Source organism: Gekko japonicus, unplaced genomic scaffold (genome assembly GCF_001447785.1).
Source record: "Gekko japonicus isolate JY-2015 unplaced genomic scaffold, Gekko_japonicus_V1.1 scaffold469, whole genome shotgun sequence".
NCBI lineage: Eukaryota > Metazoa > Chordata > Lepidosauria > Squamata > Gekkonidae > Gekko > Gekko japonicus.
In genome coordinates, this window is record NW_015173138.1 from 939,328 (window position 1) to 953,929 (window position 14,602).

Below are 14,602 nucleotides of genomic sequence, written 5' to 3' on the forward strand. Positions count from 1 at the left end.
TGCAAGCACTTCGAGTTGCCTTTCCCCGTCTACTTCCACCATGGGAACAGAGCCGCTTTCGCTCTCTGTCGCCGCTTTAAGAATAATAGAGGCTGGAACGGAAAGCAAAATACCACCGGAATGTATAAAAAAAAAGGCCACGCCTTTCCCCCCCCCTCACTGTCAAACTACAATTCCCATCAGGCTCGACCCAACGCAAACTGCCAAATGGAGTCCTCCCGCCTCCTTACACCAACCAATCGCTACCTTGTTTTGCTCGCCGTCTGAGTCAATCAATGGAAGTGGAACCGTTGATTTTTAGCGCGGAATTAGTGACGTTTTGAATGGAGCAATGGACCGGGTGAGGAACCAATTTTGGAGAGCGAGCGAGTGAGTGTTGTTTGTGCTGCGAGGGGGTGAACAGTGGCGGTCAAGGGGAAATGTTGTATAGTTTCTGTTGGTACATTCCCAGATTGTCCAGCCTTATTCGTTGGAGGGGAGGGGGAGCGCAAACTAGCCCTTCTGTGGAAATCAATGGAAGTGGAACCGTTGATTTTTGGCGCGGAATTAGTGACGTGTTGAATGGAGCAATGGACCAGGTGAGGAACCAATTTTGGAGGAGAGCGAGCGAGTGTTGTTTGTGCTGCGAGGGGGTGAACAGTGGCGGTCAAGGGGAAATGTTGTATAGTTTCTGTTGGTACATTCCCAGATTGTCCAGCCTTATTCGTTGGAGGGGAGGGGGAGCGCAAACTAGCCCTTCTGTGGATTTTATAATCCCGTTCCTAATCGGGAAAGAAAGCAGGGGTCCCGTGGTTTAGAAGAAGAAGACGAGATTGGAAACCACTACACCAAACTGGCTGACATGGCTACTACTGCCCACCTGGAATTCTGTTCTTGGTAATTCCAGGTGGGTGAAACTTAACGTTATCTCTCTTTATGACGACTAGAAACTCTTTAAGGAAAAGACTGTGGTTTTCTTGGTAACGTGCTATTAGATAACTGTGTTTTAAGGGACCTGTAGTTCACCGGTTGCGTTACTTGATGCTACATCAAGCTTTTCTTTTGAAAAAACGAGTGGCAAGATATGACAATAGCCACTGTCAAAGGAAAGGGAAAGGGGTTACAGTACTACCAATGTGCAAAATGATGAAACTGATTGAGTAGCTGCTTGATCATTTTTGCTCTTTTATAAAGCCTTATTTTGTTTACCAGTTGGTTTTTTCTCTTAGGGAAAAAAAAATCTGCTTGTCCTTATACAAAGTGCATGACCAATGTTTTTTGAAGTTGGAAATGTTTTGAGCATCCTACAGAACAGCACTGCAGATATTCTAATGCACAGATGAGCTTTTTACAATCCTATGCAGAGTTACTCTAGTCTAAACCCATAGATTTCTGAAGTAACTGCCTACAATTGCACCATTAATGTCAGACTTGTAAGGAAGCAGTTATATTTGCTGAGACATCATAATGTTTCTCTGCCCTTATTCTAGCTGAAGAGATCCCCTTTGTGACTGTCCTGTGATCTGTTTTCAAAACAATGGCCCAGATGAAAGATGACAATGAGCTGGAAATACTCGAAAAAGAAATAAAGGATTTCAGGACTATGTTCAAAACCACTTGCTATGGTGAATCTATTGAGCAGACGTTGGGGCTAAGAGATCAGTGGCTGGAATCTATAAGCAAACTTACAGGTAATATGATTTTGTATAGTTTTATTGTTGTCTCTTTCTCATCTCATTGCCAGATGGTGTTTCCTGCCTCATGGATGTATGGTGATAGAAAAGGCCAGTTCTCTTAATTGACAAAAGCATACAGATGAGGTGAACACAGTTTCCTAGCCAGAAATAAGGATGCCGGGCTGTAATGAACACAGTTTCCTAGCCAGAAATAAGGAAATAATGTAGTCTGTTGAAAAGACCAGTGCCTTTAAAAGGCCATCTTCAGGGTGTGTCCTTCATCCCTTTCCCCTGCCCCATCCATCTTTTCTCATGCAGCAGCCATTGCCAAGAAGTGTGTGTGAGGTGGGGAGGGGAGGCTGATTATGGAAAAAGCTGCAAATTGATTCCACTGGATTCCCACATAGTTCCTTTCCCCTTCTTCTTCTCTTGAAAGTGTTGCCAGGTAAAGGTACATTTAACTGATTTAGAAAACTCTATGATGGAGTGAGTGTTTGTGCAACTTGCACACTTAAAATGAAAGCCTTGGAAAGCCAGGATGGTGTCAGACAAGGATCTGGGAGACCCAGGTTTGAATCCACACTCAGCCATGAAGCTCGGTGTGTGACCTTGGCCCAAGCACGCTCTCTCAACCTAACCTGCTCACAAGGTTGTGAGGATAAAATGGAAGAAGGGATAACTGTGTTGTAAGTCATTTAGGCGTCCATTGAGGAGAAAAGCAGAGTATAAATGAATAATGTAAACAAGAATAACCTAGACAAATGTATGGTGTTCACTGTCTGTGTAATTACTCTAAACTGTAACAAATTTTAAAGTGTATCAAGATGGAATGCCAGATAACATTTTTTCCCTAATTTTATAGATAAATGGTCTAAGAGATTAATGGAAGGGGACCTAATGCTCAACAGATTTCAGGAATATACAAATGGTATTGTATGCGTCCTTTCTTTCTTCATAAACTATTCTTACAACACAAAGAGCAATAAAACACTTTGGCCTGAAATGTTTTTCTTATGCATGGGCTCTGCCTTCTGGAAGCAGACTCTCTGCCAACATCTTTACTTTTAAGTTTCCATACAGGTTTAAGTCAGTAGTTAAAATACAACACAAATATGTTTAGCCCAAGCCTAGCATTTTCAGTTTTATGATGGCTAATTGTGCAAACAGATCATGCTCAGGTTTCAGGAGATGGAGTTTTATAAGGGCATTTAGTCATGTGCTGAACTAGTCATCCTGTCTGTAACCAAAATACCCTAAATTAGTAGTTCTTTTCCCAAAGTACCTGAATTGTACCACAAATGTTACTCCTTCTGCATTAACCTCAGCCAAATATTCCAGTTTGGTGTAGTGGTTAAATGTGTGGACTCTAATCTGGGAGAACCGGGTTTGATTCCCCACTCCTCCACTTGCACCTGCTGATGTGACCTTGGGTCAGTCACAAGCTCTGGCACAGCTGTTCCTGAAAGAGCAGTTTGTGTCAGAGTTCTCTCAGCCCCACCCACCTCACAGGGTGTCTGTTGTGGGGAGGGGAAGGGAAAGGAGTTTGTAAGCTGCTCTGAGACTCCAAGTGAAGGGTGGGGTATAAATCCAATCTCCTCTTTTTCTTCCTTATAAGAACCCTGCAAATAGCTTTTTCTTTTCAACAGTGGCCACAATCTAATGCACAGTTAGCATTGCTGAAAACTATTATGATAGGTAGACTTTGAAACATTCTGTCATTTATTGGGTCATGCCTAGTTTTTGTGGTTTTGTTTTTTTTAAAGGCAATAGTCTAATCTTCTGTTTTTGAAGTCTGTGCCCTTAAAATAAATGTCTTGGGATGCAGCCAATGTTTCCACCACACTTTAGAATGTAGGTCTTCCACCCAAAGACTTCGGCAATATGTGGTGTGATGTTATGTATGTTACATTTGTGTTTAATAGTAAGCAAGCACAGGACCCACTGGACTCAAGGGAAGGGGATCCAATCCTCCCCCCTGCAACACTGCTGCCTCTGCCTGCCTGGCACCCATGGTGGCTCCCACTCCTCCACCTGCAGCCATGCTACTTTCACCTGCCTGGCTCACATGGCGGTGGCAGGGCCTCCAGCTACTGTTTCGTCACTTGGTCACCTGTGGTGCTTATGCTGGGAGGAAGCTTCCCTCCCTCAAAATGGGAGCCAGTCTTTCCCTCAAAATGATTTTTTTTCTTTGGGGGATATTTCTGCAAACATGGTGGGAAGTCCCCCCCCCCCCCGGGGTCTGTAGAAAAATATACACTTGACTGTACCTGGCCCCATTTTTTGATTCACACTCAAGGGGAGATAGCTTCATAATTAGATATATGATGTTCAGTGATTGGGGATGGCACTTACTTGTAATAACTATTTACACAATGCTTTGCCATGTTGGGAGTGTTCATGTGCATTATAGGGCAATGCAAATGTTTCTTATTTCGAAGCTTGAAATAGTTTATGCCCGTGCATGATATGCATTTGGGTAGCTTTGCATATCATTAGGATTGCTTGTGATTCAAACAAGACTTCTATGTGGGTATCATGTTAAACAACCTAATTTCCCTGGTTTATGCAGAGTTGAACCAGAAGAACAAATCCATTGAAGAAAAACAGGAGAAGCTATCAGAAGTTCTTGTTAGCATCAAGGGTGGAGAAGAAGAAAATGCAGACTTAATGGACACTATTCGAGAGCTCAAGGAGAAGTTGATCAGGAAAGGGGAAAGTGAGTTGCAGTCAGAAAGTGGAATGCAAATACCCGTTCTAAAAGCAGTGTAAGCTTGAATGGTCCTTATATTAGCTTCTGTGGAAAGAGTCTCCCGGCAATGCCACATGTACTTAAAAGTGTTGCAGAAGTATGTTTTGGGATGCGTTTTATCCTACACTGGAGCAGGTCATGTACCTTTTGGAACATAGGAGGAACATATTACACTATCCTTATTGCAGCTGGAAAGACTAAGCAGACCTGTTTTCTAAATCAATGGCTAAATTCTGTAAATACATTCCTGGCAGGGACAAAGTTGTTTCTGCGATCCTCCTCTCTTTGATCTATTGACTGGCTCTTTGTTGCTTCATTGTTCTACAGGTTTTGTTTCATGTGCCTATAATTTCTAAATAATTAAGCTTCCTAGATCTTGTGCTTTTGATGTTAGTAAAGTCCCCTATTAATTTGAAAATGGGAGTTTGCTGATCTTGAGTGAATAGTTCCTATAAGATCATGATCCATGCATTAGACTTCTAAGACCAAGCTTCACAGTGCATATTTCTAGGTGTTGGCATCTGATTTTAAGCATCTGAAAAATTATGAGCCTGGGATTTTTCAGTAGCTGATGACTGACCGTCATGTCCTGACCCCTGCTTTTGGAGGAAATAAGCTGAGACAAGAACGAAAGGAAAACAAAGACCGTGGGGCTGGGGAGAAGACAAGGAGAGTGGGGGAGCCAAACAAATCAGGACAGACACGTTCATATATTTATTTAAGACCAGTTTAGCCCATCTTTCTCCTAAAAACAACTCAAGATTGGTATTTGAGTTAAATAAAAAACTTCATTTAGAAAATAAAAGTTTAATGGTAGCACTTCAGTGAATTTTTAAAATGCATTGGTTAATCCTTAATGTGTAAAATTCAAATGGGAATGTATTGAGAAGAATATGTTGTCATGATAGGATAAATTTACCAACACTTGTATGTGGGGCAGGAAGGAATCTTAGTCTTATAGACAGTGAGGGTTTTTTTCTTTGTCTTTAAATTTTAGCTAAAAGTAAAGCCACAGAAGAAAAGATGGAAAGGCTAAGCAAGGTTGAAAAGACATTTAAAGAGCGGACTGGGCTAGAAATACGGAAAACCAGGGGTAAGAAGGATATATATATATATATATATTTGTATAATTTCACTGTGTGATTAATGCCAGTTTTCAGTAGCACCTAAAACATTAAATCAGTTCCCCACCCCATAATATCTGTCTATCCTTGTTGGTGCAGCATGCTGTAAATTGTTATAATCTATTACTTTGTGCTATTTATTTTCTATTTGTTTCCTTGTTCTCTTTGCTGCTGTGTTATGCCAATAAAGGTCTATGTATTCCTTAAGGACTGTCTTCTCCCATATGAAGCCACCAGTATCCCTTATTCATATTTGGTATATGTGCTGCCGAAGCAAGCATGCTGATTGATATTTATCCTATTCCAACTAAAATGAGCTTGGATGGAAGCCTTTTTTCTTTGTGAATCTGTCCCATCACCAGAGCGGAGGAGAGAAGATAATGTAAGACAGCAGCAGACATAGAATGTGGATTCCCCCCCTTCACTATAATCTGAGTCCTCGTGTATTTCCCCACCACCACCATGGCTTGTACACCATCAGCTAGCATCACAGCATGGAAGGCTCTTCTGTCACTTTTCTAAATGCATAAGCCCAAATAAATCTTTGTTCTTAAACATCTTTGAAATATCAGTCTGATATCGCGAGGAACTGGTATTGGCCTTTACAGCCCTGTGCGGCCTGGGACCAACATTCCTTAAGGACTGTCTTCTCCCATATGAAGCCACCCGTTCACTCTGGTCATCTTCAGAGGCCCTGCTTTTATGGCGGTGACCTGGAGAAAGGGCGTTCTCAGTCATGGCAAGAAAGCTTTGGAATTCCCTCCCCAGGGAAGTTCATCTGTCTTCCTCTATTGGTGTCTTCTACCAGAGGGTGGAGACTTTTTTGTTTGGCATAGCCCAAATAATGTTTATTGGCCCATTTCCCTGGTTCAGGTATTTTTAATGTGTTTTCATTAAATTATTTTATAATTCTAAATGTTTTTAATTGTTTGGATGTTTAAATGTTTTTATGTGTGCCACCTTGGGAGAACCATATTGGGTGGAAAGGCGGCATAACAATGTTTAAAATAAATAATAGAAATAACGGTCAACTGGTTGGGCCTCGTGCAAATGTTGAAAGCAGCAAAACCAGGCTGACCACAGGTGTTTAGTAAGGTTTTCTATACACAGACTCCAAGAGATGCAGAGAAATATGGCTTTGTAAGCTAACTGACCCCTGAACTGGATAGCCCAGGCTAGCCTGATCTCGTCAGATCTTGGAAACTAAGCAGGGGTTGGCCCTGGATAGTATTTGGATGGGAGACTGCCAAGGAACTACAGGGGAAGGCAATAGCAAGCTACCTCTGAACATCTCTTGCCTTGAAAACCCTATGAGGTGTTGCTGTAAGTCAGCTGTGACTTGACGGCAAAAAAGTTAACTGAAGAGGAGGGAACCCTAAAATATTACGTAATGAAGACTGAAAATTCTCCAGTGGGGACAAATACGTTTAGACTAGAGCAGCTGAGCATCACTTTAGCTGGGGGGGGAGGGGAATCTGCCTGCTCAAGCTGCTGAGGGTGAATCCTAGAGGAGGATATTTTGTGGAATGGGACTTCCAGATTGTGCCCCTCCCATTTCCAGTTCATTGCAGGGCCCTGTCTTGTGGAGCTAAATTGCTTGATGCAGTTAAATTGGTTATGCTTACATCCTTGTTTTAGGAAAAAGCAGTTTATTTCTTGTGGCGCATAGATTATTGGACACACGGGCATGAATTCTATTTGGCAAGAACGGAGAAGCACTTGCAGAAGTAGACTTTGTAGCCTCCCCCCCCCCAGCCTGGTTTTCACACACATGCCCCCAAAAGTATGTGAAAATGTCTGCCACCAGCGGGAAACATTGAGATCGAGGTCATTCTCCCACCCCTCCAAATGCTGAAATGAGCAATGAAGCTTTGCGTAACATACAATGAAAGACAAATAATTCTGGGTTAGGTACTTAAAGCACTGATGGTACATGGTGCGATGTTAAGCTATGGTGTATAAGCCAGTATGAACAAAATACACAGTGAGTCTAAACACAGAAGTTTCCATAAGTGTTATTTTTTGACTTAAGAGGAAAGTAATGGTAGATTTTAAGCATCTGTTGCATTGTCGTCATATTAAGTTATTGTATTCACTGAACTGTCTGAATGAATTCTGGTTTATTGGTTTGTTTTGGCCTTAGCTAATCATCTGCAGTTTATATTCCGTTGTATTGACCACAAAGATCCTGACAAGCCGTACGTGTTTACCCTCTCCCTAAACGAAGAGGGCGCCTATGAAGGTATGTATGACATTTCCAGGTGGAAGACATTACATAGTACCAAGGGTGGCCAAACTTGCTCAACGTAAGAGCCACATAGAATAAGCATCAGATGTTCGAGAGCCGCAAGACATGAACAAATATTACACACGTTTTTATTTTAAAATATGCAAATTTGATTTTGATTGACATTAAATGAGACGGCCAAAAATAAAAAGGGGTAAAAACAGATATTGATAATGATACTTATTTGTCCAATGATATTTATTTGTTTGCTAATAATATTTATTTGTCTAAGAGAGAGGGGTGAAAAGAAAGAAGGAAAGAGGTGGAAAGAAAGAGAGAGAAACAAAGAAAGCAAATGGGAGGGAAGGAGGGAGGGGGACAGAGAGAGAGAGAGAGAAAAAGCATGGCTCCCCTTCACTTTCCCAGCCGCCCTGCTGGGAGCCGCACAATACGTATGAGGGAGCCCATGTGGCTCCCGAGCCGCAGTTTTGCCACCCCTGGTCTAAACAAATCCCCCCAATGCATGGTTCACAAGGTTCATTACAAAGCAGATTGTAGCCTTTGACTGGCCTGCTTCTTCATTGTAGCCTTTCTGCCCTGACTTTTATAACACTTTTCATGAGGGTTCTTGTTGTCCATGCACGGAGATTCACCAGCTGCAGGCTTTAACAGAATCTTAGAAATCTTACCCAGGTTATCTGCCCTATTTTGTTCCAAAGCACCTCTGATTTCTTCTCATTTCAGCTGCTTCACAGCTGCTCCAATATTCATTCTGGGGTCTGAAGTAGCTTCCTAAGCTTGCTTTAAGTTTTTGCCCAGTTGTGTTTTCCTAGACTTATTTCTGCCTGGAGAAAAGCATCGAGCAACTCAAAACTTGTTACCTGCCTTGACCAACTGAACTACCATTCTGGTTTTTTCGCATCTAACAAGCACAGACATTTTCAGTCTCTTACTGATGCTGGCCTGTGTTGTGTTAACAGAAAACCAGCAATGGTCAGGACTAGTGTTCCCTCTAAGCTGAGTTAGTGTGAGCTAGCTCACAGTTTTTTAGCCTCCGGCTCACATATTTTTGCCTTAGCTCAGGAAAGATGGCTCCAAAGCAAACTAATTTATGCAGCAGCCAAATTGCTTGCTCACAACTTTAAGGCCAGTAGCTCACAAAGTAGAATTCTTGCTCACAGGACTCCACACCTTAGAGGGAATATTGGTCAGGACCCTCATATCGAAGTTATTAAAAATCATAGCACAAAGTCACGTCACCTTTTTTAAGGTTCAGGGGCCCGTACATAGATGGGAGGTAGGGGAAAAAACCAAAAATGGCTTGATACAACAGAGGATTTATGTGGGTAGAATGGAGGGGGTGACTTTTGCCAACAGCAGACCTCTGACTCCCCTTTGCCCCCAGAGCAGTATTTCAGAGGGCATTTTGGGTTGAGGAGAGAACTTTCACCCATGAAAATTTCCAGTAGATTGAACCTCAAATTTATTTAAAAGATTTTTATGCTAGTTCTCCAAGGAATCCAGAGACTAACTCTGGACACTCTTGTGATGTAAGGCTGATATGGCAACTCAGCAGACATCTCAGGGCACCATAAAGACAAAATACATTTTAGTGTGTCTTGTTGAAGTTGTAAACAGCAGGGTCAAAGACTTTAATGACAGGAGGACAGGGCGAGACATAATTGTGTAAAATTCTAATATGGTCAGAAAAAGGACAGACCACTCACAATAGCAGTGAGTGCTGGTAGCAGCCTCCTTTGTTTTGCTCTTTATAGCTCTTCCACGCACACATAACTGTGAGTGTGTATGCCTGCATACTCACAGACCGTGTGAAGTCTGCCTAGTGAGCATCCCTTATAGGACTGAAAAGCTTCTGGCCACAAAAAGTTATAATAAAAACGTCTCCGTCTTTATGATAGCACAGGGTTGTTCCCGCTACAGCTGACTAAGGTGGCTACCCGTCTGAGAACTATGCTGAATCATGTCCCCACACGCAGAGTGCAATCCTGTGCACGCTGAGCTGGGAGGGAGCAGCACCAAACATAATGGGAATTACTGTGCATGCATTGGATTGCACTGTGAAATGCCTCGTTTTCAAAGAAAGATCACTGTTTTTGTCCTCATTTGTTTCTTCCTAGTGATCTCCTGTTCTCCTCCCTTGGACTGCATAGAAGAACTGCAGCTAAAAGTGAGAGAAACCAACAACTTTTCTGCATTCATTGCTAACATTAGGAAAGCCTTTATTGCTTTGTCATATAAGTGATGTCTTGAAATACTGGTAAACCTGTCTTCATACCAATTTTTCACATTTACTTAGGGGGGGAATAAAGATCTTTATTGGATACAACTGAAGTGTTTAGGTTGTGTGATAGTCAAAATATAACTGGGGGTGGGGCATGGCCACAGACATGTGACATGTAGGTTATGGCAATCATCTCTGACTTCCATTGACCACGCAAGTTCTGGGATCTTCACATCTGAACAGGGGCTGTGTTAAAATTACAGGTTTCATTTGTCCCTCACATTCATATCCCACCATTCCTTCATGGACCTCAGGCTGACTTTCATGATGGTGGAAGGAATGGAGAATCCCAGTTTCTCCTTGTGCGACAATCCTGTGAAGTAGGTTAGGTTGACTAGTCCAAAGTCGCCCAGTAAGCTTCAAAGTAGAATATAGATTCGTTCCCAGGTTTTCTGTGTTGATATCAACTACTGCACCACACTGCGTTTTTTAAGTACACCAGGAGGGGGTTGCATTGTACAAACTACACTCGAATGTGACTATTATTCCTAAAGTCAGTTGCATGTGAAACTGCAGTATCAGAAACGATGCCTAAGACTGGACTGTGATCTACTTCTTCCCCCACTAAGCCTTTAGCAACAGGAATAAGTTGCTGTCCCTCTTGCATCTTTTTAAATCCTCCGCAAGCCAGAATGGAAGTGTTTGGGAAACAGTTGTAAAATCACAGCTAAAATATGAGCTCTGAAGAAATTTGGTAAGGGGGGGGGGGGTTTAAAATGAAACTGCATGGATTTACCAAAGGGAAGGGTTGACTCTTCCACAAAGTCTTGTAATACAGGAAGTTGTTCAAGAGTAAAAGCTTGCTACTTGGGTGCTTGGTCTTCATAAAATAAACCCATAATGTATCCCGGGTACAGTTGTCTGGTTTGTTCTTTTTAATAACATGTCGAAACCTCTGCAGTAGTAAGGCTTTCATCAGGACAAGGAGAGATTTCTTCGACATATGTCGCTGGAAAAATTCCACTTTTCCCATTCAGGGATCCATGCCACCAGCCGTCATCTTCTTTTTGATGAATTATAATCACGTCACCTAAAAGAAAGGTGTGTAACTAGATTGATTTTGTTGGTCAAGTATTACACATCTGTGCTTAATATGGGATTGGATCCAGTTGAAATTTCTACTGGGGGGCGGAGTTTTGCCAGTTTCCCTTTCCCATGGTACAGCTGGACCACCACCCCCAGAACCATTTCAGAAGGAGGTGGGAAGTCCTGCTCTGTTTCCAGAAATCTCTTTTTGAAAGCACTTTTAGTACTTGGATGGCTTTCTCTGCCATTGTCACAGGGAATCCTGAATTTTGAAAGTCTTTGGCTGTAGCTTCTAGCCTTTTCCCTCTAATAATACGTTTCTGGCAGAAGACGTTGTGCCGTGTGTGGCAACAGTGGGGATTGGATTCCTAAACCCAAGAATGGAAGGGGTTAAGATAGGATAAGACATAAGCCAAAGGTAGTCTCTTTTACTCCTAGGTAAAGGAGATATTTGACTGATCTTGGAGGCTTGGAAGCAGATATGATGTTCTGACCATGTGCAGCCTCATTAAGGTGTTAACCTGTCTTTTGTTGGAGTAACTTCCATCTACATCCTAGATTCAAATATTTGTGGTGGAGGCTAAATAGAGCCTGTGTAGGCTATGGCATGGTGTTCTCCATGACTTGGCTGGGGAGTTTTTAAAAGCCTTCCATAAGTAATCCTAACTTGATGTCAGGTTTGGCTTTAACATTTTGCCTGATTATTAATGGTGATCAGAAACTGCCTCAGGAGACCACTTGATAAGCCAGACCCCTGACTTTATACCTCAAGGTGAAGAATGGATTTTCTTTGCTTTTCTAGCTTTGTGATCACAAAATCGCTGAGTTGTAGTGGATAAAGACTCCCTCCAATGTTATTTTTAAATGTATATAAGTTATTTAAACTTTTTTCTAGATTTACAAGTGTTATGCGCTTTTTTTCTAGAACAGGCTAGTGCCCTGTTTTCACCTGGGGAACCTTGTGTTATCCCATCAAAAAGTGTAATCGGCAAGGTGCTCTTCCCATTCCCATTTCATTTGTAAAACATCTGGAGGGTAAACCACTGAAGAGCTGCGATCACACAGAACATTAGCCACGCTACAGAGACGGGAGAGATCACACCGCCACATCTGGGAAGTGTAGAGCTCCCGTGCCGAACCCGAGGCTTCCTGCCGAAGATGCGGGGTAAAAAACTAGTACCTCCGAGGTACTAGTTTCCGGAATCTGCAGGGCAAGGGCGGGTGCCTGATCGCGTTTCTGGTGGAATCCGGCGCCCGCCCATGTCCCGTCGCGAACAGGTTTTTTTCCCCCCAAGTCTCCACAGGATGCGCACAAGCGCCCAATGGCGCATGTGTACAAAGAGGCCCCCTCCCACTGCAGCCAGGCTTGCCACCTCTGGAGGGTCGCTATGGCCACTGTTACGCAGGCGGTTAGAGCGGCTGTGACGAGGGGGCCCACCTTCCCCTCCATTTGGCTGTGCCTCGGAGCTCTGTTGGGGTCCGGAAGCGTCTGTCGCCCTCTCCAGTAATCCCACCACCTGCCTTCGGATGTGCAGATACGATTGCTCAGTCATGCATATGCACAAACTTCAGTTTTTTAAAAAAATCCATCCCATTTGGCACGGAAGTGGCGCCTAGCGATTGCTGGTGTGATCGTACTGCACCGCTTCTTTGCCGTGCTGCAGGATCATCGTGTGATCGGCACCTGCCCCCTAACCACGGGACCTCGAAGGGACGTCTGATCGCACAACCGCGCATTATTTTCCTCCGGGGCAAACAGCCCGTATGACCGGGGCCAAAATAGGTTTTTGCGATATGACATGTAAATAACACTTATCTGACATTGGCTTTCAGGAACATCATCTGTCTTATTAGATTTCCTTGCTCTTTATCCGCATACATTTTTAGCATGAAAATGGGGGGAGTCCCCAGTTAAACCCTCTGAACCTCCCCAGGTGTGACTACTTTTGAGGATTACATCCATCTGTTTAGGGGTGCAGCTTGAAGCTGAAATTGACAGGACTGTGAGCTGTGATCCTCAGAATGTTTACCCAAACACATGTATTTTCAGTCAGTGCACTGCATTCTTTAGAACTGTAGTTGACCTGCAGCCCTAATGATATAAATCATTGTTTTAGATTGCACTGATGGTGTATATCTAGGGTTGGCAGCTTCAGTTTGTAAGATTCCTGGAGATTAGGGGGTGGTGTCTGGGCAAGTGGGCTTGGGGAAGGAGCTCAGCGAGGATGATGCCACGGAGTCCACCCTCTGAAACGGCCATGTCTTCCAGGGGAACTGGTCGATGTAGTCTCTGGAGGTCAGTTGTAATTCCAGGAGAGCTCCAGGTCCCACACTATGTTAAACCTAACTGTGGTCTAATACTTTGCTGGCTTCTGAACATTTTTAACCCCCTGAAAATGTCTATTCAGATGAGTGAAAAGGTTAGTTACCTTTTTTCAGGCAGAGCTCATCTCCCCTTTCGGTTTGGTAATCGTACAAAGCCTTACACGTAGAGCATGCTGAACCACTGTTCTCTGGACGTAAAGAGGGTGTTGGATTTGAATGGCAAGCAGTTGCTAGAAAGTAGAACAAAGAACTGGTGAGGTTTACAGTGGGGCAGTCATTACTGTGGCTCTACACCTCTTCTCTCTTTTTAGCACCCACCCCATTATGGCTCTTGAATTAAATTTTTAAGAGAGACAGATTGAACACCATCAGAGCTGGAGGGCTAGAAGTGTTTTGTTCCACTTGGGGCATGCAAATTCCACCTTCTTAAATAATTCAAAAGTATGTTTGAGGATGGGTTGCAGTTTTGATCAAACGATCCTATTTTGGCTCCCTTTTTCTTTCATGCTGTAGGTGGGTATCCTTCCTTCTGTTCACCATAGTGAAGAAATACTCCCAGTATTTAACTTGAGACCTGCTTTTTCCCAGTTTGCCCTTTTTTGATAAATCTGAAGGAACAGTGGATACCAGAACCTTAGAAGATGAAGGGGGAAATGGAGCCATGGTCCCAACCCTGTGGGTCCCAACCCTCATGCCCTGCCTTTTCAATCCAACTGCATTGAAAGTGTCAGGGAAAATGAGTAATTAGAATGATGATTCTTCCTGGGAAGAGTAAAAATTAGTGGGTATAAGGTTCAAGGACGGAACTTGAGCAAACATTCTAAAAAAAATCTCAGTTTAGGGGATATCTACCAGATTCAGGCAGTTAGTTGAATTTCTTAGACTGCATCACTGCAAATGTCTTAATTCTGAGGTTCACAAGAATAAAAATCCCACCTTCCCCTTCTTCTGTTTTTTAAAGTCCCTTAAAAGGTAGATGTGCAAGAAGAACCCGAAGTGACCTTGTAAAATGCCTGGTGGGGGGGGGTCAAAAAAGGTCACAGTTTTTGAAAGGAGAAAGAATGCAAGGGCATGTCAATTGTCACCCTTTCAAAAATAATTCAGAATTGAAGTCTACATGACAAAATCTGGGTCAGTTCCATTATCAGTGTTTTTGCCCTAAAAGCAACAGTGGGAGCTAAATTTGTTGTTGGT

The 14,602-nt window shown here is 42.9% G+C and overlaps 2 protein-coding genes across 5 annotated transcripts in view; one reads left to right on the top strand and one right to left on the bottom strand.

Moving 5' to 3' along the window:
- Positions 1-313: 313 nt before the first annotated feature.
- Positions 314-10,027, top strand: SPC25 (SPC25, NDC80 kinetochore complex component). Of its 2 annotated transcripts, none has more exons than XM_015422261.1 (7): positions 314-369; positions 1,470-1,670; positions 2,518-2,583; positions 4,225-4,371; positions 5,402-5,497; positions 7,672-7,770; positions 9,894-10,027. In XM_015422261.1, the coding sequence occupies exons 2-7, from the start codon at positions 1,517-1,519 to the stop codon at positions 10,016-10,018; spliced, it is 687 nt and encodes a 228-aa protein (XP_015277747.1). In that variant the 5' UTR covers positions 314-369; positions 1,470-1,516; the 3' UTR covers positions 10,019-10,027. The 2 variants fall into 2 exon arrangements, with proteins under 2 accessions (XP_015277747.1, XP_015277746.1); XM_015422260.1 differs by lacking the exon at positions 314-369 and adding an exon at positions 846-886.
- Positions 10,028-10,909: 882 nt separating this feature from the next.
- The window catches only part of NOSTRIN (nitric oxide synthase trafficking), a 43,025-nt gene continuing 39,332 nt past the window's right edge, over positions 10,910-14,602 (bottom strand). For all 3 annotated transcript variants that reach the window (XM_015422258.1, XM_015422257.1, XM_015422259.1), the window contains 2 exons: positions 13,513-13,638; positions 10,910-11,087 (listed from right to left, as the gene is read on the bottom strand). In XM_015422258.1, coding sequence (XP_015277744.1) covers positions 10,933-11,087; positions 13,513-13,638 — 281 coding nt within the window. In that variant the 3' untranslated portion in view covers positions 10,910-10,932. The remainder of the gene's footprint in view (positions 11,088-13,512; positions 13,639-14,602) is intronic.